General features: G+C 42.3%; 1 protein-coding gene across 2 annotated transcripts in view; it reads right to left on the bottom strand.

Annotated features, from left to right (window-relative positions):
* LOC311098954 (protein-L-isoaspartate O-methyltransferase domain-containing protein 1-like) overlaps positions 1–24,468 on the bottom strand; it is a 28,416-nt gene extending 3,948 nt beyond the window's left edge. Inside the window, exons 1-6 of one of the 2 annotated variants that reach the window (XM_084139516.1) lie at positions 24,325–24,436; positions 21,865–21,956; positions 20,872–21,192; positions 16,296–16,462; positions 15,939–16,041; positions 2,597–2,768 (exon numbers count right to left, since the gene is read on the bottom strand). In XM_084139516.1, coding sequence (XP_083995642.1) covers positions 2,597–2,768; positions 15,939–16,041; positions 16,296–16,462; positions 20,872–21,011 — 582 coding nt within the window. In that variant the 5' untranslated portion in view covers positions 21,012–21,192; positions 21,865–21,956; positions 24,325–24,436. Of the gene's footprint in view, positions 1–2,596; positions 2,769–15,938; positions 16,042–16,295; positions 16,463–20,871; positions 21,193–21,864; positions 21,957–24,324 lie in introns of both variants that reach the window. The other variant, XM_084139517.1, reaches the window with a different exon arrangement.
* Positions 24,469–25,420: the final 952 nt, after the last annotated feature.

Below are 25,420 nucleotides of genomic sequence, written 5' to 3'. Positions count from 1 at the left end.
TCAGAGCCTGGTTCATCTCTAGGTTTCTTCCTAGGTTTCTGCCTTTCTAGGGAGTTTTTCCTAGCCACCGTGCTCCTACATCTGCAATGCTTGCTGTTTGGGGTTTTAGGCTGGGTTTCTGATAGCACTTTGTGACTGCTGATGTAAAAAGGGCTTTATAAATACATTTGATTGATTGATTGATAGTTCAGTTACCTTCGCTTTCTTGGGTACAGGAACAATGGTGGACATCTTGAAGCAAGTGGGGAGAACAGACTGGGATAGTGAGAGATTGAATATGTCCATAAACACTCCAGACAGCTGGTCTGCGCATGATCTGATGACGCTGTTAGGGATGCCGTCTGGGCCGGCAGCCTTGCAAGGGTTAACACACTTAAATGTCTTACTCACGTCAACCACGGAGATCGGGAGCACACAATCCTTGTCAGCGGCTCAGTGTTGTTTTCTTTGAAGCGGGCGAAGAAAGTGTTTAGCTTGTCCGGAATCGATGCGGCAGCGTCCGCAACGTGGCTGGCTTTCCCTTTATAATCTGTGATTGTCTGGAGTCACTGCCACATGCGTCTCATGTCTGAGCCGTTGAATTCCAACTCCACTATGACTCTGTACTGACGTTTTGCCTTTTTGATTGCCTAATGGAGGTCAAAGTTGGTCTGTTTGTACACGTCCTTGTTCCCATGGTCAGATTTCCTGAAGGGAGGGCGGGGGAGGGCCTTGTAGCAATGGTCAATAATTATTTGCGCCGCGTGTACAAAGGCGTGTTGATAGAATTTCAAGAGCGTTTTCCTCAGATTTCCTTTATTAAAATTATTAAAATTACATTTGACCAGATATATTCACAGAAAACACATCTATTGTTGTACACATATATGTCCATAAACACTCCAGACAGCTGGTCTGCGCATGATCTGATGTTTTGTACACCAAGGACCCAGGGAAGAGTTGCAGGGTAGAGAAGAGAAGAACGTGCCTATTTGAAAGTTATTTAAAAAAAAGTATAGATTCCCTCCCTCTTGCAAAGATTGCGTCATCATCACCTTCATTTGAGGAAGACTGATTAAATGTTTAATTAATCAAATGGTTTTTTTTGACTAAAAAAATGGTGTTAGAATATATCACATTACACATTTAGTAATGAAAGAATGCATTTAAACTTCACGCAATGTAATACTTTTGTATTACTTAATCATTTAAAAAATATCAATAGGTGTGGGAAAAAAGGTGCTTGTGCATTACCAGTAAATCATAAAATAAAGACTGTGCTTCTAAAAGCCTATTTCACGCCATAGCCTGCCGAATTCTTTCATTTTGATTTCAGCACAAATGAAAATGTGTCACTGACTCGCCCATGGATTGTTGTTTCAGCATTGTCTCAATGAAGAGTTCGGCATTTGACTCGCCATGTGTGACATGCACCCGCAGTTACAAGCCTGCTTGCGTTAGCGGCAGGTGGACAATCATTATCCACCGTCGTAATACGGATGAAGCCTGAGCTGGAATGTGAATCTAACTTGAAGCTGGTTAGCTTTAGAAAACCCAGAGTAGATCTAGCTTGCTTTGTAGGATATCCCTCAGGGGTCCCCAATTACATTCAGCCGCGGACCAATTTTTTCTTGATTACCTTGATTACATTGGGATACCATCACATATGCCTCTCTATTTATGTGTGGGAATACTTCGGAACAGATTTCCTAAATTAAAATCACTGAGCTGATTTCCTGGTGATTTTACAGTCTTTAATGTCCAACAACGATTTTTAAAGTTTCAAATAAAGAAATCGGGTCAAAATTTGGAGTACCCAGCACTAGACAATGGAAAGGTTATACCAACCATGATAACAACAACACCAAGACAACAGAAGGACAAAATCACATGTATTATAAATTATGTATCTTTAGTTCCACACCAGAAAGGGACATGGGTGCTTTCAAATCAAATATCTACATGACAAAAAGCTGGTTTTGGCCGTCATGTAGAGGTGTTGATCCAGAGGAACTGTGGTGGACCTGAGCTTCTAAGCTGCCTCAGCCCTTTGGCCTTAATTCTCCTCATCAGAAACGTCCCCCTCTTTATTGCACCACCACACCAACCTGGCAACGCAGGAGTTCCAACTGTTTTCAGAAAAACAACATAAGCAGATAGACTTTCCATTTCACAGGATGACGGACTGTGTGGGCTTGTGCAAGCCCTTCAAAAATGTTATGTTGTTTCCCTCCCTGCTTGAGTGCCACACAATGTCATCTTTTTTCTAAAGTGTTTTAGCTATTTTTCAATTTCTTAGAGGACAAAATAGAGCAGACTGATGGCGTAAGTACCAGTTCAGGGGCTTCTGAGGCACAATAACAATTGCTGGGTATCGTTACATCATTGGTCATGCAGGCTAGGGCTGTTTCACTAACAGAATCCCAAATGGCACCCTATTGCCTATTTAGTGCACTTCTTAAGACCAGGGCCCATAGTGCTGTGGTCAGAAGTAGTGCACTATATAGTGAATAAGTTGCCACTTCAGACACAGCCTCTGATTCCCAACACGGAAGGCACCATCATGAATAATGATGTTTATGTTGTCTGCATTATTCAGAGACATTCTACCGCTTACCTGATCCTCTATAGGCATCACTAGAATACCCCCAACTTTGAGCAGGATTTTCATGTAATTTTCATGATCCTTCTGCACCCCCGCACCACAGTAGATACGGTCGTATTGATGACTGTCTGACGAGATCTCCAGACAGTTGCCCACCACGAAGATGGGTTCACAGAACTCAAACCTGACAAAAACAAAATAAAGTAAAAGGTAATAAAAGTAAGCCAAAGGCCGCCATGAAAAGTGTTTTTCAATCAGTCAGAGAAATGTAAAAAAGATTTCAACACCTTAAAATGTATTCAATTGGCAAGACACACGTCTTAAAGATGCTGTCCAGGATCTTAAGCACTTAAAAATGTGTAAACTATTGTACGAATTAGAATTTGTAATATATAATAGGAATTGCAAATAAACTAATATATATAGTACCAGTCAAAAGTTTGGACACACCTACTCATTCAAGGGTTGTTCTTTATTTTTACTATTTTCTACATTGTAGAATAATAATGAATACATCAAAACTATGAAATAACACATATAGAATCATGTAGTAACCAAAACAGTGTTAAACATATCAAAATATATGTTATATTTGAGATTCTTCAAAGTAGCCACCCTTTGCCTTGATGACAGCTTTGCACATTCTTAGCATTCTCTCAACCAGCTTCATGAGGTAGTCACCTGGAATGCATTTCAATTAACAGGTGTGCCTTGTTAAAACGTAATTTGTGTTATTTCTTTCCTTCTTAATGCGTTTGAGCCAATCAGTTGTGTTGTGACAAAGTAGGGGTGGTATACAGAAGATAGCCCTATTTGGTGAAAGACCAAGTCCATATTATGGCAAGAACAGCTCAAATAAGCAAAGAGAAAAAAAAGTTTCTTCAAGTGCAGTCGCAAAAACCATCAAGCGCTATGATGGAACTGGCTCTCATGAGGACCGCCACAGCAAAGGAAGACCCAAAGTTAGTTATATATATATATATATATATATATATATATATACATACACACACACACACAGATTTTGCAGGTTTTCCTACTTACAAAGCATGTAGAGGTCTGTAATTTTTATCATAGGTACACTTCAACTGTGAGAGACGGAATCTAAAACAAAAATCCAGAAAATCACATTGTATGATTTTTAAGTAATTAATTTGCATTTTATTGCATGACATAAGTATTTGATACATCAGAAAAGCAGAACTTAATATTTGGTACAGAAACCTTTGTTTGCAATTACAGAGATCATACGTTTCCTGTAGGTCTTGACCAGGTTTGCACACACTGCAGCAGGGATTTTGGCCCACTCCTCCATACAGACCTTCTCCAGATCCTTCAGGTTTCGGGGCTGTCGCTGGGCAATACGGACTTTCAGCTCCCTCCAAAGATTTTCTATTGGGTTCAGGTCTGGAGACTGGCTAGGCCACTCCAGGACCTTGAGATGCTTCTTACGGAGCCACTCCTTAGTTGCCCTGGCTGTGTGTTTCGGGTCGTTGTCATGCTGGAAGACCCAGCCACGACCCATCTTCAATGCTCTTACTGAGGGAAGGAGGTTGTTGGCCAAGATCTCGCGATACATGGCCCCATCCATCCTCCCCTCAATACGGTGCAGTCGTCCTGTCCCCTTTGCAGAAAAGCATCCCCAAAGAATGATGTTTCCACCTCCATGCGTCACGGTTGGGATGGTGTTCTTGGGGTTGTACTCATCCTTCTTCTTCCTCCAAACACGGCGAGTGTTTTTGGTTTAGACCAAAAAGCTATATATTTTTCTCATCAGACCACATGACCTTCTCCCATTCCTCCTCTGGATCATCCAGATGGTCATTGGCAAACTTCAGACGGGCCTGGACATGCGCTGGCTTGAGCAGGGGGACCTTGCGTGCGCTGCAGGATTTTAATCCATGACGGCGTAGTGTGTTACAAATGGTTTTCTTTGAGACTGTGGTCCCAGCTCTCTTCAGGTCATTGACCAGGTCCTGCCGTGTAGTTCTGGGCTGATCCCTCACCTTCCTCATGATCATTGATGCCCCACGAGGTGAGATCTTCCATGGAGCCCCAGACCGAGGGTGATTGACCGTCATCTTGAACTTCTTCCATTTTCTAATAATTGCGCCAACAGTTGTTGCCTTCTCACCAAGCTGCTTGCCTATTGTCCTGTAGCCCATCCCAGCCTTGTGCAGGTCTACAATTTTATCCCTGATGTCCTTACACAGCTCTCTGGTCTTGGCCATTGTGGAGAGGTTGGAGTATGTTTGATTGAGTGTGTGGACAGGTGTCTTTTATACAGGTAACGAGTTCAAACAGGTGCAGTTAATACAGGTAATGAGTGGAGAACAGGAGGGCTTCTTAAAGAAAAACGAACAGGTCTGTGAGAGCCGGAATTCTTACTGGTTGGTAGGTGATCAAATACTTGTCATGCAATAAAATGCAAATTAATTACTTAAAAATCATATAAATGTGATTTTCTGGATTTTTGTTTTAGATTCCGTCTCTCACAGTTGAAGTGTACCTATGATAAAAATTACAGACCTCTACATGCTTTGTAAGTAGGAAAACCTGCAAAATCGGCAGTGTATCAAATACTTGTTCTCCCCACTGTGTGTGTGTATACACATACATACATACATACATACATACATACATTACATATATATATATATACACACACACATACATACATACATACACACACACACATTACCGTTCATAAGTTTGGGGTCACTAAGAAATTTCCTTGTTTTCCATGAAAACATACATGAAATGAGTTTGAATAGGAAATATAGCAAAATGAACAGGAAATGTAGTCATTGACAAGGTTAGAAATAATGATTTTTAATTGAAATAATAATTGTGTCCTTCAAACTTTGCTTTCGTCAAAGAATCCTCAATTTGCAGCAATTACAGCCTTGCAGACCTTTGGCATTCTAGTTGTCAATTTGTTGAGGTAATCTGAAGAGATTTCATCCCATGCTTCCTGAAGCACCTCCCACAAGTTGGATTGGCTTGATGGGCACTTCTTACGTACCATACGGTCAAGCTGCTCCCACAACAGCTCAATAGGGTTGAGATCCGGTGACTGTGCTGGCCACTCCATTATAGACAGAATACCAGCTGACTGCTTCAACACAGCGTTGTACGATATCTTCAGTGTCTTGTCAATTTCTCGCATGGAATAGCCTTCATTTCTCAGAACAAGAATAGACTGACGAGTTTCAGAAGAAAGTTATTTGTTTCTGGCCATTTTGAGCCTGTAATCGAACCCACAATTGCTGATGCTCCAGATACTCAACTAGTCTCAAGAAGGCCAGTTGTATTGCTTTTTTAATCAGCACAACAGTTTTCAGCTGTGCTAACATAATTGCAATAGGGTTTTCTAATGATCAATTAGCCTTTTAAAATGATAAAAACTTGGATTAGCAAACACAACATGCCATTGGAACACAGGACTGATGGTTGCTGATACAGTGGGGGAAAAAAGTATTTAGTCAGCCACCAATTGTGCAAGTTCTCCCACTTAAAAAGATCAGAGAGGCCTGTAATTTTCATCATAGGTACACGTCAACTATGACAGACAAAATGTTCGTCGTGTTTGGAGGACAAAGAATGCTGAGTTGCATCCAAAGAACACCATACCTACTGTGAAGCATGGGGGTGGAAACATCATGCTTTGGGGCTGTTTTTCTGCAAAGGGACCAGGACGACTGATCCGTGTAAAGGAAAGAATGAATGGGGCCATGTATCGTGAGATTTTGAGTGAAAACCTCCTTCCATCAGTAAGGGCATTGAAGATGAAACGTGGCTGGGTCTTTCAGCATGACAATGATCCCAAACACACCGCCCGGGCAACGAAGGAGTGGCTTTGTAAGAAGCATTTCAAGGTCCTGGAGTGGCCTAGCCAGTCTCCAGATCTCAACCCGATAGAAAATCTTTGGAGGGAGTTGAAAGTCCATGTTGCCCAGCGACAGCCCCAAAACATCACTGCTCTAGAGGAGATCTGCATGGAGGAATGGGCCAAAATACCAGCAACAGTGTGTGAAAACCTTGTGAAGACTTACAGAAAACGTTTGACCTGTGTCATTGCCAACAAAGGGTATATAGCAAAGTATTGAGAAACATTTGTTATTGACCAAATACTTATTTTCCACCATAATTTGCAAATAAATTCATAAAAAATCCTACAATGTGATTTTCTGGATTTTTCATTTCTCATTTTGTCTGTCATAGTTGACGTGTACCTATGATGAAAATTACAGGCCTCTCTGATCTTTTTAAGTGGGAGAACTTGCACAATTGGTGGCTGACTAAATACTTTTTTCCCCCACTGTAATTGGCCTCTGTACGCCTATGTAGATATTCCATTAAAAATCAGCCATTTCCAGCTACAATAGCCATTTACAACATTAACAATGTCTACACTGTATTTCTGATCAATTTGATGTTATTTTCACGGACAGAAAAATTGCTTTTCTTTCGAAAAACAAGGACATTTCTAAGTGACCCCAAACCTTTGAACAGTACTGTACAGTTGTGGTCAAACGTTTTCAGAATGACACAAATATTGGTCTTCACAAAGTTCGCTGCTTCAGTGTTATGAGATATGTTTTTCAGATGTTACTATGGTATACTGAAGTATAATTACAAGCATTCCATAAGTGTCAACGGCTTTTATTGACAAATACATTAAGTTTATGCAAAGAGTCAATATTTGCAGTGTTGACCCTTCTTTTTCAAGACCTCTGCAACACACCCTGACTGATGGCAGCCCATTCTTGCATAATCAATGCTTGGAGTTTGTGGGTTTTTGTTTGTCCACCCGCCTCTTGAAGATCGACCACAAGTTCTCAATGGGATTAAGGTCTGGGGAGTTTCCTGGCCATGGACCCAAAATGTCGATGTTTTGTTCCCCGAGCCACTTAGTTATCACTTTGCCTTATGGCAAGGTGCTCCATCATCCATCATGCCATACAACAATCCTTCAGTAGCCTCCAACTGCTCTTAAACACTAGTAAAACTAAATGCATGCTTTTCAATCGAACGCTGCTGGCACCCGCCCACCCGACTAGAATCACCACTCTCGACGGGTCTGACCTAGAGTATGTGGACAACTACAAATACCTAGGTGTCTGGTTAGACTGTAAACTCAACTTCCAGACTCACATAAAGAATCTCCAATCCAAAGTTAAATCTAGAATCGGCTTCCTATTTCACAACAAAGCCTCCTTCACTCATGCTGCCAAACATGCCCTCGTAAAACTGACTATCCTACCGATCCTTGACTTCGGCGATGTAATTTACAAAATAGCCTCCAACACTCTACTCAGCAAATTGGATGTAGTCTATCACAGTGCCATCCGTTTTGTCTCCAAAGCCCCATACACTACCCACCACTGTGACCTGTACGCTCTTGTTGGCTGGTCCTCACTACATGTTCGTCGTCAAACCCACTGGCTCCAGGCCATCTATAAATCACTGCTAGGCAAATCCCCGCCTTATCTTAGCTCATTGGTCACCATAGCAGCACCCACCCATAGTCTGCGCTCCTGCAGGTATATCTCACTGGTCATTCCCAAAGCCAACACCTCCTTTGGCCGCCATTCCTTCCAGTTCTCTGCTGCCAATGACTGGAACGAATTGCAAAAATCTCTGAAGCTGGAGACTCTTATCTCCCTCAATAACTTTAAGCATCAGTTGTCAGAGCACCTTACCGATCACTGCACCTGTACACAGCCCATCTGAAATTAGCCCACCCAACTACCTCATCCCTATATTGTTATTTATTTTGCTCTTTTGCACCCCAGTATCTCTATTTGCACATAATCTCTTGCACATCTAGCATTCCAGTGTTAATACTATTGTAATTATTCTGCACTATAGCCTATTTATTGCCTTACCTCCATAACTTGCTACATTTGCACACACTGTATATATATTTTCTGTTGTATTTCTGACTTTATGTTTTTTACCCCATATGTAACTCTGTGTTGTTTTTATTGCACTACTTTGCTTTATCTTGGCCAGGTCGCAGTTGTAAATGAGAACCTGTTCTCAACTGGCTTACCTGGTTAAATAAAGGTGAAATAAAAAAAATAAAAAATAAAAAGGCTAGAAAAGGCATTGGTCGTCACCAAACTGTTCTTGGATGGTTGGGAGAAGTTGCTCTCGGAGGATGTGTTGGTACCATTCTTTATTCATGGCTGTGTTCTTAGGCAAAATTGTGAGTGAGCCCACTCCCTTGGCTGAGAAGAAACCCCACACATGAATGGTCTCAGGATGCTTTACTGTTGGCATGACACAGGACTGATGGTAGCGCTCACCTTGTCTCCTCCGGACAAGGTGTTTTCCGGATGCCCCAAACAATCGGAAAAGGGATTCATCAGAGAAAATGACTTTACACCAGTCCTCAGCAATCCAATCCCTGTACCTTTTGCAAAATATCAGTCTGTCCCTGATGTTTTTCCTGGAGAGAAGTGGCTTCCTCGCTGCCATCCTCCAAAAGTCTTCGCCTCACTGTGCGTGCAGATGCACTCACACCTGCCTGCTGCCATTCCTGAGCAAGCTCTGCACTGGTGGAGCCTCGATCCCGCAGCTGAATCAACTTTAGGAGACGGTCCTGGCGCTTGCTGGACTTTATTGGGCGCCCTGACGCCTTCTTCACAACAATTGAACCTCTCTCCTTGAAGTTCTTGATGATCCGATAAAATGGTTGATTTAGGTGCAATCTTACTAGCAGCAATATCCTTGCCTGTGAAGCCCTTTTTGTGCAAAGCAATGATGACAGCACGTGTTTCCTTGCAGGTAACCATGGTTAACAGAGAAAGAACAATGATTTCAAGCACCACCCTCCTTTTAAAGCTTCCAGTCTGTTATTCTAACTCAAATCAGCATGACAGAGTGATCTCCAGCCTTGTCCTCGTCAACACTCTCACCTGTGTTAACGAGAGAATCACTGACATGATGTCAGCTGGTCCTTTTGTGGCAGGGCTGAAATGCAGTGGAAATGTTTTTGGGGGAGTAAGTTAATTTTTTTTTGCAAAGAGGGACTTTGCAATTAATTACAATTCATCTGATCACTCTTCATGACATTCTGGAGTATCTGCAAATTGCCATAATCGAAACTGAGGCAGCAGACTGTGAAAATTAATATTTGTGTCATTCTATATATATATATATACACACACACACACACACACACACACACAGTGGGGGGGAAAAAATAGTATTTAGTCAGCCACCAATTGTGCAAGTTCTCCCACTTAAAAACATGCAAAGGGACCAGGACGACTGATCCGTGTAAAGGAAAGAATGAATGGGGCCATGTATCGTGAGATTTTGAGTGAAAACCTCCTTCCATCAGCAAGGGCATTGAAGATGAAACGTGGCTGGGTATTTCAGCATGACAATGATCCCAAACACACCGCCCGGGCAACGAAGGAGTGGCTTCGTAAGAAGCATTAAGGTCCTGGAGTGGCCTAGCCAGTCTCCAGATCTCAACCCGATAGAAAATCTTTGGAGGGAGTTGAAAGTCCGTGTTGCCCAGCGACAGCCCCAAAACATCACTGCTCTAGAGGAGATCTGCATGGAGGTATGGGCCAAAATACCAGCAACAGTGTGTGAAAACCTTGTGAAGACTTACAGAAAACGTTTGACCTGTGTCATTGCCAACAAAGGGTATATAACAAAAGTATTGAGAAACTTTTGTTATTGACCAAATACTTATTTTCCATCATAATTTGCAAATAAATTCATAAAAAATCCTACAATGTGATTTTCTGGATTTTTTTTTCTCATTTTGTCTGTCATAGTTGACGTGTACCTATGATGAAAATTACAGGCCTCTCTCATCTTTTTAAGTGGGAGAACTTGCACAATTGGTGGCTGACTAAATACTTTTTTTCCCCACTGTATGTTTTTGGGTAAAAATAAAATTTCTCCCAAATTCCAAATAAAAATATTGTCATTTAGAGCATTTATTTGCAGAAAATGACAACTGGTCAAAATAACAAAAAATATGCAGTGTTGTCAGACCTCGAATAATGCAAAGAAAATAAGTTCATGTTCATTTTTAAACAACACGATACTAATGTTTTAACTTAGGAAGAGTTCAGAAATCAATATTTGGTGGAATAACCCTGATTTTCAATCTCAGCTTTCATGCGTCTTGGCATGCTCTCCACCAGTCTTTCACATTGATGTTGGGTGACTTTATGCCACTCCTGGCGCAGAAATTCAAGCAGCTCGGCTTTGTTTGATGGCTTGTGACCATCCATCTTCCTCTTGATCACATTCCAGAATTTTTCAATGGGGTTCAGGTCTGGAGATTGTGCTGGCCATGACAGGGTCTTGATCTGGTGGTCCTCCATCCACACCTTGATTGACCTGGCTGTGTGGCATGGCGCATTGTCCTGCTGGAAAAACCAATCCTCAGAGTTGGGGAACAATGTCAGAGCAAAAGGAAGCAAGTTTTCTTCCAGGACAACCTTGTACGTGGCTTGATTCATGCGTCCTTCACAAAGACAAATCTGCCCGATTCCAGCCTTGCTGAAGTACCCCCAGATCATCACCGATCCTCCACCAAATTTCACAGTGGGTGCGAGACACTATGGCTTGTAGGCCTCTCCAGGTCTCCGTCTAACCATTAAACGACCAGGTGTTGGGCAAAGCTGAAAATTGGACTCATCAGAGAAGATGACCTTACTCCAGTCCTCTACGGTCCAATCCTTATGGTCTGTTGCAAACCTCAGCCTGGCTCTTCTTTGCTTGTCATTGATGAAGGGCTTTTTTCTAGCTTTGCATGACTTCAGCTCTGCCCCTAGGAGCCTGTTTTGAACCGTCCTCACCGTGCACTTCACCCCAGCTACCGTTTGCCATTCTTTTTGTAGGTCACTTGATGTCATCCTACGGTTGTTGAGTGACATTCGAATGAGTTGGCGGTCATCCCGGTCAGTAGAGAGTCGATTTCGCCCTCTGCCGGTCTGTAGCTTTGCTGTCCCCAATGTCTGCTGCTTGACCTTGTTCTTATGAACCGCCATCTTTGAAATTTTAAGGATGGAAGCAACCTGACGCTCACTGTATCCCTCTGCCAGTAAAGCCAGAATTGAACCCTTCTTTTCCTCACTCAAAACTTTCCTTTTCAACTCTTTTGGCATGGTCAATAGTTATTTTTTGATTAATATTACTTTTGAGGTACTATTAGCACTGTTTTTGCCATCCAGCTGGACCTATTACAAGAGGATAGTGATGACCAAAGCAGCAGTTTTTTATACTTTTCCTCGTTAAATAAGATTTGGTTCAGGTGATCACCTAATCAGTACCTAATTCAGTAGAATGAGGTGTGCCTGTGTTGGAATTCAACAGACACTGGAATGGAAGTCATACATGTAGAGATGCTGATTTAAGAAAAATTTGCAGTGGTCTCTTAATTTTTTCCACAGCTGTATATATAAATAAATACATAAATAAATAAAGGGGGTTAGAGGTACAACATCCATTTCAATTAATATATTCAGTTTACATAAAAATGTACCCGTTGGCTGCCACTCAAAAGAAAAACAAAAGTATGAAATACATAGAATTTAAGTAATAATAAATTCTGTATAAAAAAATAAAAATAAAATAAAAAGTGGGCCTCCACCCCAAACCTCCCATCCCATTCACCCAACCAACATGTCTCCATCCAACCCAAGTATATTTGTCCAGGCCTCAATTGTTTGACTAGCACCAATAATTATTGCTGTCGATAATTCTAATGTTTTAACATCGAATAGTAACTGTATCCACTGGCAAATTGGGAGAGAGTGAAGAGATTGCCGTTGAAGTGCCAACATCAGTAATCGTCTCTGATTGATTAAGAGATTGAAGGAGCTATCATCATTAAGTAACATAATAGATGCAAAGCATTTAACTGCAGGGCACACCCACATCATATGAAGGAATGTGCCTACCTGATTTAGGGGACACAGTGAACAGTTGGGAGTTGGGGCTAATTTCATCATAAAATGTTTCCTTGGCGTTAAATACAGTCTGTGAACAAACGTAAAATGTATAAATTGATGGTTTGGATTACAGGATGCCAAGGTCATATATTTACATATTCTGTTCCAGTTAAAGGGTTGTTCAGATTCAATTAGATCTGTGGACCATACTTTCTTAATGGCTATCTCAGAATATGAGCTTTCCAAAAGTTCCTTTTATATTATAGAGATATATCCTTTCGGGAGCCCGGATAATGTATTTATAAATCCCATAATTGGATGGTTCGATAGTTGAGTTTCCCAAGGGATTCCGTAGGCTAGCATAGCTGACCTAAATTGTAAATATATACTGAACCAAAATATAAACGCAACATGCTTTTTTTGAGTTACTGTTCATATAAGGAAATAAGTAACCTGAAATAAATTCATGAAACATGAGACCAACACTTTACATGTTGCGTTTATATTTTTGTTCAGTGTAGTAAAATATAATCTGTGTATAATGAGATGAAGTGATCAGTAGATTTTAAAGAAATGTGTGTTATTTCCTTCGATTGACAAATTGCCTTGGGCAGGGGTTCCATGGATAATAAGAATAGCAAAGGAGGAATTGGATCGCCTTGTCTGCTGCTTCTATTGATTCTGAAAGGAGAGGAGCAGATATTGCCTGTTAAAATTATGGCTGAGGAATTGGCATATAGCAATTTAATAATATTCATGAAATTGGAGACAATTCCCATATGTTCTAAGACAGACCAGAGATATGACCATTATAGTCTATTAAAAGCTTTTTCTGCATCAAGTGATAAAGCAGCCCAAGGAGCTGTTGTTTCCATTTTCCATTACATTTTCCATTTTAGTCATTTAGCAGACGCTCTTATCCAGAGCGACTTACAGTTAGTGAGTGCATACATATTTATTTATTTTCATTAAGTATTTAAGATGTGTAATAATCGATGGAGGTTATCCAAGGATAAACGTTTTTTAACAAACCCGCTTTGGTCCGTGTGGACCAATTTGGGTAAGTAAGTCTCGAGACGGGATGACAACATTTTGGAAAACAGTTGAATATCTGTGTTTAGCAAAGATAGGGGGCGATAGTGAGAACACTGTGTGGCATCTTTAAACCTTTTTTTAATAAAAGGGAAATTAGTGCTGTATCACTCCCAAATGAACCTTTGTGAACAGCTGTCTTAATCATTTCGAGCAATAGTGGACCTAATTGATTGCAACATTTTAAATAGAGCTCAGAAGAAATACCATCCTATCCAGGTGATCTGCCTTTATTTGTGCTATCCAATTCCCTTTTGTGTTCATTTAGAGAGATGTGGGCTCCCAGGGAGGTGGCTTCCTCTGTTGAGAGAAGAGGAGTTCTTAATTATTTTAGAAAGGACTTAGTCTGGCTTGGTGTGGATTTACAATCAGAGGTGTACAATTATTTATAGAACCGGGAGAATCTTTGATTAATTTGGGTTCTGATAGTAATTCAGATTCAATAGTTGCTATATCAGCTAATTGATCATTACTGCAAAGCTTGTTGGCCAGTAAATGACTGGGATGATTACCATGGAAGTAATGGTTGAGTCTAACTCGATGGATGGCAAATTCTGCTCTCTGTCTTATCAATAAATTAAGTTCTGTCTTGCCTTTGGAAAGAGTAATAGCTACCTGGTCTGAAAAGAGTGTTTGTTGAGAACGCTCAAATGCATATAACAACATTTCCAATTCTGATATCTTCTTGAATTGTGATTTGTTCAACACAGATGCAAATGCAGTTGCATTATTTTTTATAAAACATTTGGTGGCATTCCATAGAATCCGGTGTTTATCAACTGAATTTGTATTGATCATTATGAATGAATTTAGTTCAACTTCAAATTGATCCCAGAATGTAGGAGTTTGTAGTAATGAAATGTTGAAATGCCATCTTGTTGCTTAAGAGATTCTGAAATTTGAAGTTGGCAGTAGTAAGCATGGTGGTCAGTAGTTGTGGACTGTAGTTGGTCTCATCAGATTTGTCCCGCATGTCCAAAATGGCATTCATGTCTGGCCCGATAACCAGAAGGTATTCAGTTAATTCTAACAATATGCTGTTCAGAGAATCCCAAAACGTAGGATCACATTAATTTAAACGTACACATTAATAAAGTCATTTTCTTTACATTATGGATACATTTAAGGAAAGTGATTCTGCCTTCTTGGTCTTCGCCTTTACCCAAGATGGGGATTTTGAGTTTATGTATCATTATGATTACACCTTTAGTTCTGTTTGGGGCTGATGAAAAAGCAACCAGTTTGTACAAATGGTTCTCTATTCTATGTGAGTCCTTTTGGAGCAGGTGTGTTTCTTGGAGCATTGCTATATCAACATGGCTTCTTACTAGGATATTAAGACAGCTGGAACAGTTGATAGGACTATTAAGATCTTTCAAATTCCAAAAGAGAATAGCTAGCGTTGCCATTGTTTTTCAAAAAACTATTTATTATTAATGATGTATCTTTATCTTTAGTGTTAATAAGCCTATGGATGTGAAACAAAAAGCAGGACCTACAGGGGAACCAAGCCATTGGTCGTTCCCCACCCAGAACCCCCCCCCTCCTCCCTGGCCCCCCAGCCTTCCCACCCAAGTTCCCCCCGCCCTGCACTATCAGTACAGAGTTGCAGCATAATGGTGAGTGGCAGCTTTACATATGAAATCTCTTAAGCAGCATATTTTTTGAGGTATTGAGAAAGAAAAAGTAAAACATAAAATAAATAACCATTTAACCCTTCAGACATTTAACGTTAAGTTTGCAGACTTGTTGAGTTAGGGTGGGTAATGAAGAAAAAGAAAGAAAAGGAAAAAAGTAGGCTAAATATAACAGAAATGCAAGCCTAAACAGTCAAATAGGATGGCTGTAGCAGCAATAGCTCTTGATCCATTACCCTCATTATTATTAGGAATATGGTTTAAATGACCTTGAACATAAATCTACCCTCAATTTGTATTAAGCATTTATGTGCTCTATACTATGTAAAAAAAAAAGAAAAAGGAAGATGGTATGTACAAGAAATGCAGTCTATAATCTAGATCTTCACAATAATTAATCATGGCCTGTAGGGCAAGTCCTCCCTGGGTGATAAATTCAGTAGCAGAAACAGAGGGGGAAAGCCATCAACAAAAAAATACAAATAAAAGGATTTGAAGCACTCCTTTAAAAACTACAGGCTGAAATTATACAAAAGCTCTGGAACATCACTTTAAGGCAATTTCCATGTCTGAAAATTGTCAGGCAGATAAATACTAACTGAACTGCATCTAGTTATTTAACCAGAGTTTCACTGCATGCACCATTACACCCTATATAACATGTGTAACGTTTTGATTAAGCTTCCAACTCACTTATCAAAGCTGTCACTATTCTTGATGAAGTCATCTAGTTTCTCCTTGGCATATTCCACTACATTCGTATGGAGCTCCACTCCATGGTTCACACCAAATGGACCTGCAAAAAAACTATTAAAAGTTAATTTGCAGTGATTACACATCACTTATGACCGGTGAGGTGGGTCTGCGTTTGACTTCGAATGCTATTCATTTTTTTATTTAATTTATTTTTATTTAAGCATAGGTTAACTCATTAGGGCTAGCCCATCGAGTAATACCATCACCATATAATCAATCAATTAAGATTTAAATGAATATCTCAACACATCGTAGAGAGGAAAAGTATTTAATTAAACAAACAGGCATCGTTACCTATTATGAGTCCCACCATGGTGCTGAGATATCCAGTCCCACTGCCCAGGTTGAGGAAGGACAGTCCCTGCTGGAGCTTCAGAGCCTCCATCACCTCAGAGTAGATACAGGGGGCAGACAGGTGGATGTTGCCATGCTTCCACGCCAGGTCCTTGTAGGCATTGTCCCTGTAGTATAGGTAAGGAGATGGGACACCATTATGTTAGCTCCAGAATTTTTTTTACTAAAGATCAAACCGGATACAGTGAGGGGAAAAAAGTATTTGATCCCCTGCTGATTTTGTACGTTTGCCCACTGACAAAGAAATGATCAGTCTATAATTTTAATGGTAGGTTTGATACTTTTTTCCCTCACTGTATGTTGTACAGAGCATTATAGGTACCAAGGCTGGGGTCAATACCTTTTCAATTCAGTTGATTCAGAAATTAAACTGAAATTCAAATGTTTCCTAAATTCTGCCTTGCCTATGAGAAAAATTAGGAATTTCTGTTTACTTCCAGAATTGAAATGGAATTGACCCCAAACCTGATGTTGATAAAACCAGATAGGTTGTACAGAGCATTAAGGGTACTGTAGTCGCCGTGGCCGTGACCTGTTAACGTGGGGCCCTCTGTTCCCCTTCCCACAATCCCACTTTCTCGCACTGAGCAAAACACAACCTGGCATGCACCAGCACCACCAAACCTTGAAGATCCTATGCTGATTACCCATAAAAAGAAATGTCTGTTGTACAACAACACTCACAAACTTTGACCATTGATGGTCTGGTCTGGTCGGGTGAGGTTGTGTCTTCTCTAGCGGGAGGTAAGCTTGGCTTCTTATATGGTGTCGAGTAAAGCTTAAACCATGTATTTAGATTGTAGGTAGTTTATCTCCGTAGTTATTGTAGGTTATTGTAGGTAATTATTGTATTCGGCTGAGCCCGGTGAAGCACGAGGCTAGCTAACCCACTACCTGTACCAATAAAGCTAGCTAGCTAGCGGGTAGCTACTGGTAACTATTAGCAACTGTGGATAGTTGTTTCCAATGTTATTTCACGCTTAAAAGTACCTGTAATTATGCCAGCTAGCTACCTACCATTCAGCTGTTTTTCTAACCTCATTATCTGAAGCGTTAACGTTAGGTAGTTAGTAGCTACTGTACCTGGATAGCTAACTAAACAATAGCTGGAACGACCTAGCTGTAATATTTGGAGACGCTTTCTCTTCGTTGGGACAGACGCGAACTGGCTGAATCGATTCAGTGGCTAGCTTTGCACTTCACTGGCTAACAGTAGCTACTAAGGGTAAGTTATAACCTACATTTATTTTTGTTTTGTTTTTACATACTGGTAACAAGAGTCGTTCAAGGGAATTCGGGACATGGGTGACTAGTTAACGTTAGCTTGGCTCTCTCTGTGTGTTTTGTGCCGTCGGAGGAGGGGTGGTTAGTTGGCAGAGAGCAATGGCTAGCTAGTATGCTAACTATTCTAGCTAACTAACTGGCTGAATAAGTTGACGACGTACTCCCTCAAACTGTCAAAACTAACCCAAAACTTTACACAACGTTAGACACGGACACGAATGATCTGTTTTGCGTGTTAACACACTGGTTTGTTGTAACCGAGTATTGGTGCTAAACCGTGTTATTGGAGGCTGGCATGCTAGTTGGCTATGGCGTCATAGGATTCGGTGCCCTGGACGGTTTTCACGGAAGAATACTGTACCAAGTTAGCTAGCTGAATAAACTAAGTTAGAGTCTATTCCTAGAAAACATTGAACCGCTGTAGTTTACAACAATTATAATTTCTAAAGTGGAAGTTGGGAGAGTTATATTTTAGTGTTTCAGTAAAACGTAAGTGAGGGAGGCCCCGCTCTCTCGCTTTCCCAGATGTTTAGTTCATTTCATTCCGATCTCCTTTGCATTATTGTAGCCTTTTTCTGTAGCCTGTCAACTATGTGTCTGTCTATCCCTGTTCTCTCCTCTCTGCACAGGCCATACAAACGCTTCACACCGTGTGGCTTCTGCCACACTAATCTGGTGGTCCCTGCGTGCACGACCCACGTGGAGTTCCAGGTCTCTGGCAGCCTCTGGAACTGCCGTTCTGCGGCCAACAAGGCAGAGTTCATCTCAGCCTATGCTACCCTCCAGTCCCATGGATTACCACAGAAACACTGCTACTCCTACTGCTCTTTCCTCGTCTGACCATGTGTTCTCGCATACCCCGAGAGCATCTGGTCAGCGCTGCGGTGGCACAGGAATCCTCATCTCTCCCAAGTGGACATTCTCTATTTTTCCCCTGACCCATCTGTCTATCTCCTCATTTGAATTCCATGCGGTCACAGTCACTAGCCCATTCAAGCTTAACATCCTTGTCATTTATCGCCCTCCAGGTTCCCTTGGAGAGTTCATCAATGAGCTTGACACCTTGATAAGTTCCTTTCCTGAGGATGGCTCACCCCTCACAGTTCTGGGTGACTTTAACTGCCTTTGACACATTTCTCTCTGCCTCCTTCTTTCCACTCCTTTCCTCTTTTGACCTCACCCTTTCACCATCCCCCCCTACTCACAAGGCAGGCAATACACTTGACCTCATCTTTACTAGATGCTGTTCTTCTACTAATCTCACTGCAACTCTCCTCCAAGTCTCCGACCACTACTTTGTATCATTTTCTCTCTCGCTCTCCTACAACACTACTCACTCTGCCCCTACTCCGATGGTAATGTGCCGTCGCAACCTTCGCTCTCTCTCTCCCGCTACTCTCTCCTCTTCCATCCTATCATCTCTTCCCTCTGCTAAATCCTTCTCCCTCCGATCTCCTGATTCAGCCTCCTCAACCCTCCTCTCCTCCCTTTCTGCATCTTTTGACTCTCTATGTCCCCTATCCTCCCGGCCGGCTCGGACCTCCCCTCCTGCTCCGTGGCTTGACGACTCATTGCGAGCTCACAGAAGAGGGCTCCGGGCAGCCGAGCGGAAATGGAGGAAAACTAGACTCCCTGCGGACCTGTCATCTTTTCACTCCCTCCTATCTACATTCTCTTCCTCTGTTTCCGCTGCTAAAGCCACTTTCTACCACTCTAAATTTCAAGCCTCTGCCTCTAACCCTAGGAAGCTCTTTGCCACCTTCTCCTCCCTGCTGAATCCCCCTCCTCCTCCCCCTCCCTCATCCCTTTCTGTGGATGACTTCGTCAACCATTTTGAAAAGAAGGTTGACGACATCCAATCCTCATTTATTAAGTCAAATGACACCGCTGGTCCTGAGACTGCTCTTCTCTGTCACGGAGGCTCTCCGCACTGCTAAAGCTAACTCTCTCTCCTCTGCTCTTATCCTTCTAGACCTATCCGCTGCCTTTGATACTGTGAACCATCAGATCCTCCTCTCCACCCTCTCCGAGTTGGGCATCTCCGGCGCTGCTCACTCTTGGATTGCGTCCTACCTGACAGGTCGCTCCTACCAGGTGGCGTGGCGAGAATCTGTCTCCACACCACATGCTCTCACCACTGGTGTCCCCCAGGGCTCAGTTCTAGGCCCTCTCCTATTCTCTCTATACAGCAAGTCACGTGGCTCTGTCATATCCTCACATGGTCTCTCCTATCATTGCTATGCAGACGACACACAATTAATTTTCTCCTTTCCCCCTTCTGATAACCAGGTGGCAAATCGCATCTCTGCATCTCTGGTAGACATATCAGTGTGGATGTCGGATCACCACCACAAGCTGAACCTCGGCAAGACGGAGCTGCTCTTCCTCCCGGGGAAGGACTGCCCGCTCCTTGATCTCGCCATCACGGTTGACAACTCCATTGTGTCCTCCTCCCAGAGTGCAAAGAACCTTGGCGTGACCCTGGACAACACACTGTCGTTCTCCGCTAACATCAAAGCGGTGACCCGATCCTGCAGGTTCATGCTCTACAACATTCGCAGAGTACGACCCTACCTTACACAGAAAGCGGCACAGGTCCTAATCCAGGCACTTGTCATCTCCCGTCTGGATTACTGCAACTCGCTGTTGGCTGGGCTCCCTGCCTGTGCCATTAAACCCCTTCAACTTATCCAGAACGCTGCAGCCCGTCTGGTGTTCAAGCATCCCAAGTTCTCTCATGTCACCCCGCTCCTCCGCACACTCCACTGGCTTCCAGTGGAGGCTCGCATCTACTACAAGACCATGGTGCTTGCCTACGGAGCTGTGAGGGGAACGGCACCTCCTTACCTTCAGGCTCTGATCAGACCCTACACCCAATCGAGGGCACTAGGTTCATCCACCTCTGGCCTGCTAGCTCCCCTACCTCTACGGAAGCACAGTTCCCGCTCAGCCCAGTCAAAGCATTTCGCTGCTCTGGCAACCCAATGGTAGAACAAGCTCCCCCACGACGCCAGGACAGCGGAGTCACTGACCACCTTCCGGAGACACTTGAAACCCTACCTCTTTAAGGAATACCTGGAATAGTATAAAGTAATCCTTCTTACCCCACCCCCCATAAAAAAAAGAAAAAAAAAGGTGGTTGTCCCACTGGCTATCATAAGTTGAATGCACCAATTTGTAAGTTGCTCTGGATAAGAGCGTCTGCTAAATGATGTAAATGTAAATGTAGTACCTGTAGCCATCCAGGTAGTAGTCCCCGCGGTCTATGGCCCTGAAGGCCTGCTCCACGCGACCCGTACGGATGTACTGCGCCTCCTTCAGATTGTCAATCAGATCATCGTTGTCCTCCCCGGCGCTCACTGCACCCCCCATGGCGAGAAAGAAACGGTAGAGCAAAAAGGGTGCAAAACTCTTCTTTCCACAAGTGGAGCACTGTGTTGTCTTCTTAGTGGGGCATGGAGCGATGAAGAGGACAGTGGGACACCTGAGGGATTGAGTGGTTGTGTTCTTCTTCCCTTAGGGCCACTTCACACCATTGTCATATCAAGATAGGCTAACTCCAGGGAATTGAGAGAGAGGGAGACAATGATAAAAGAGAGGTAAGATGATAAGTATAGCAGGGGGTGTCAGTCTGTGGAGAGACCATAACTACACAGCCCAGAGGGCAATACCCATGTTGTTACAGTGCAACGCAAGCATTACCCATGTAGCTACAGATAGTGCAAAGCAAGCAACTATGGAGAAAATATATATTGTGAATTACAGTGTAAGCACATGAAGCTAGTGGTAAAGGCTATAACCAAAATTGTTCTGAGTTTATTGATGTTAACTACAATGAGATCTTCATTAATAATACTGTAAAACTGATTAAGTATAGTAGCCTATGTTTTGTATGAAGTGTGAAAAACACTGTGGGACGGGTAGCTACTTATCATTTCAGTTATTAAAAAACTTCAAAAGTGAAAAACCTAGCATAACTCGAATGAGTATGGTCTGTGAGGAGATCATAAAGCCTGTCTACAGAGTATGAAAGATGCAGCAGAGGAAGACACGTTGTGCATTCTCTATCTGCCTTCTCAGCATCTCCACCTAACACACTTGAGTCAGCTAATAAAGATCACATTCAGAGGTGACATTGTAGTAGCTAGTAGGGCTTGTGGAGAGGTCATTTTCCATTGGCTCTTCTTTCACACACTGGCAAAATAAATCATTGATTAATTCTCACCCATGTGCGATAGTACTCTACTGTGTTACAGGAGCAGCTTCTTGTCCTAGTTTTTTTCATCCCTCCCTGAAATGCATAGTCCTTTGAGTTTTCTGCAACCAAAAAAAAGGGCTGTCAAAATGGGTCAGGCAGTAAAAGGTACTCCACCAGCAGTAAAGCACTGAGTAGAGTACTGCACTGCACTGCAGCCATGCATGCTGCTGCTGCTGACAAGCCTATGACTTAAAGATACAGACAGAGAAGGGTGGGAGCAAATTTAGTTACCTAAAATAGGTACATGTGGTTTGAACTTGAACTGACATCCTGCAATAGATTCAGATAACCTAGTTAGCTAAATATACACACAGAGAAATTACATTTGCCTATTACACACCTATGTTTAGGGCCGCAGCTGTGGACCGTTCAAATAGGCTAGAAATATCTCATGTAAAACAAACACGCCTCTAACATGTAGAATAAAGAATTATGTCAGCTCTATTCAAGACCTTTTAATCTGCAACGCTCTATAACATTTGCCTACTGAACGTGACCCAGATTAAATGAGAAATCATGACTATTTCACATGGTTAACCAGCACGTGTGGCCTGAGTTGACCCACTGGGCTTAGGCCAAGAGAGAACATGCCGTGACATGTCATGACTTTCTAAGAACAAGGGAGACTGGCTGGTAACCGACTCAGTGACAGGGACAACCAACCTGCTTGGCCGGGTGACGAAACATGTAACCGATCCTGGGACAACAACCCAATAACATGCTCAGTGAAATCCTATCTATACACAAGACCATGCGCTATCGATCTGGACAGGGGCCAAGATGCAGGCTATATTATACTGTGTTACTCAATGTGCGTATGGAGGGTAAACAGTAAACAAATATTGATTCACAGTCATTTTGGGTCAGTAGAAAGAAAAATCTACTTTTATTTCCCCTGCACTATTTACAGAGTGATTTGTCAAAGAACAGTAGACTGCCCCGTAGCCTAATGTTTAGTTTGTTCAGTAAGCTCTCCAAACTATATATTTTTGCAAAAAACAAATAGGCCTAGCTACATCTGGAGGAAAAACTCGGAGTTGTAGTCAGATACATTACAATGTAGCCTCTGTAGGCAGCTACTGTAGTCTGATGATACAGTGAGGGAGATTGAGTAATCTGAGCCGCGGTCCATCGGGCTATGGCCCGTGACGTGATCGGGCAAAAGCGGTGAGGGAGGAGAGCCTTCTCAAATCGAACCCTAATCTACGCTGCTCGTTTATGTTGTCCACTAGGCAGCATGGTGCATCGTCCCGAAACATACATCTCTTTTCCATAAGATATATGTTTGAATTTTCTAACTAGTTTTCATTGGGAAGACAGATAAAGCGTTTTTTTTTTTTTTTTAAAGCAATCACTTTTGCATGTGAAAACACAGAATCCTACTCAATACTCCACGTGCTCAATCTAGTTTAGGCTATATCACTATTGTTTAGAGCCGCCTTCGCTTTGAGCTTTGAACAGGGCACCTGGCTCACACCCGGAAGGCAGCTCGGTTCCAAATCGAATGCAAATCAACTTTCAGCCGGTGCAAAACACGCCTACACGGATGACATTAATCCACGATTGGCAGAATTATTTGAAGCCAATCAGCTGCTTTCTATAACAGTTACCACCCAGGGTGGACGTTTTCTAACCAATCATCTTGCACTTATATATCAGCACTGCGTCTGGTGGAAAACAAAACAAAAACAGGAAGCGGGCTAGCCTCTTTTCTGGTTAATTACATTTCAAATTGATAACAATAACTGGTTTTGAAAATATTGCATATAATTTAGCTCGCTAGTTAATTAGCTAACTAAGATACATCAGCTAGCTAAATTACCTCAAATTGGCTTAAACGGTGTTGTGTTGCGTTATTTTAATCATACAATGCATGAAAGATAAACACGACATTGCAGACAATTTAACGTGACCTAGCTAAAGTAACTAGCTAGCTAGGCTTTTAGCCACAACGATAATATCAGGTTAGTATCTAGCAACTGTAGTGTTGTTATGCAAGCAAGGGGTGACAAAACAAATTTCACAAAATGTTTGCGCCATAGCTAATATCCATCAGCAGTACAACAGGTTAGAGAGCTAATGTGGACCAAATAGCATGATACAGCTTGAACGTTGCCAGCTAGCTTCAGGCTCCATTTAGCAGTCGATGATGGCCATGATCAACTAACATTAGCTAAACTAGCTAAGTATTAATGAAATAATGAGCAAAAATATATTGCGATTCGTGGTGAAAGGGTTGGTTAAGTCGAGTTGACAGCTAGACATCGGTGTAAAAAGATGTCAATCGTCTGTAGAAATGAAGTTTTGAACACATATGCAGGCCCTATCAGTCTGTGCGTCACCAATTCAAACAATGGTAGTTAGCGAGTAGCCACTTTATAACAGTCAAAATGTCGACATTGCACTTTTAGATGGGAAAATACTCACAGTGCCGAGTCAAATGGTTCAACGCAGTCCCAATGGCGGATGGACTTGAAGTGAAAAAACAAATCGGTTTGTTTGAGCTGTAGCACGCATCCCAGTGAACACGGTGGGTTCGGGCCTAATCCGTTTGGGACTCGGTATCGACTCGGATTCGGTTGGGGGGGGGGGGGCGGGGGCGGGGGCGGGCGGGCTTCATACCCGCGGAGCTCTTCCCGAGTCCGGCAGAATCATACAGTGCATTCGGAAAGTATTCAGACCCCTTCCCTTTATCCACATTTTGTTACGTTACAGCATTATTCTAAAACGGCGTGAATAAATAAAGGTATGACTCCAAACACCCAGAAAAGGCTACTCTCCTTGAAGTTATCCTCACAAACAATCCTGATAGGTATCAGTCTGGTTTTTTCTGTAATGATCATAATGGCTACTCAGTGAAACGACCTGTCAGACGCTTGCTAAAAATACTTTAATGAGCAAGCCTTCCTTCATGACCTGTCCTCTGTAAATTGGTATAGAATCAGCTTGATCCCCTCTGTCGAAGACGCTTGGACCTTCTTTTTTGATATTTTCAGTGGTATTGTTAACAAACACGCCCCCATAAAGAAAATGAGAATTAAAAACAGGTTCAGCCCCTGGTTCGACCATGATCTGTCAGAGTTACTCCACCTCAAGAATGCCATTTGGCAAAAGGCTCGGCACACGCTTACTCAGGCTGACTGGCTCTCGTTCAGGCAAATGAGAAATAAGTGGTTGAAGGCTTTCCGGAAGGCTAAAGCTAGTTACTTTAAGGAGCAGTTCTCTCTCTGTGGGTCTAACCCCAAGAAGTTCTGGAAAACAGTTAAACACCTGGAGAATAAACCCTCCTCCTCACAGCTGCCCATGTCCCTTAATGTTGATGATGTGGTTGTTACTGACAAAGAGCACATGGCCGAGCTCTTTAATCACCACTTCATTAAGTCAGGATTCCTATTTGACTCAGCCATGCCTCCTTGCCCATCCAACATTTCCTCATCTCCCAGTCCTTATAATGCGACTAGCCCCGATGCTCCTCCCTCTTTTCCCCCCGCTACAAAGTTTCTCCCTGCAGGCGGTCACGGAG

This window comes from Coregonus lavaretus (assembly GCF_964263955.1).
Source record: "Coregonus lavaretus genome assembly, chromosome: 23".
Classification (NCBI taxonomy): domain Eukaryota; kingdom Metazoa; phylum Chordata; class Actinopteri; order Salmoniformes; family Salmonidae; genus Coregonus; species Coregonus lavaretus.
The sequence above is the reverse complement of the archived record's forward strand: the minus strand, read 5'-3'. Positions and strand labels throughout refer to the sequence as shown.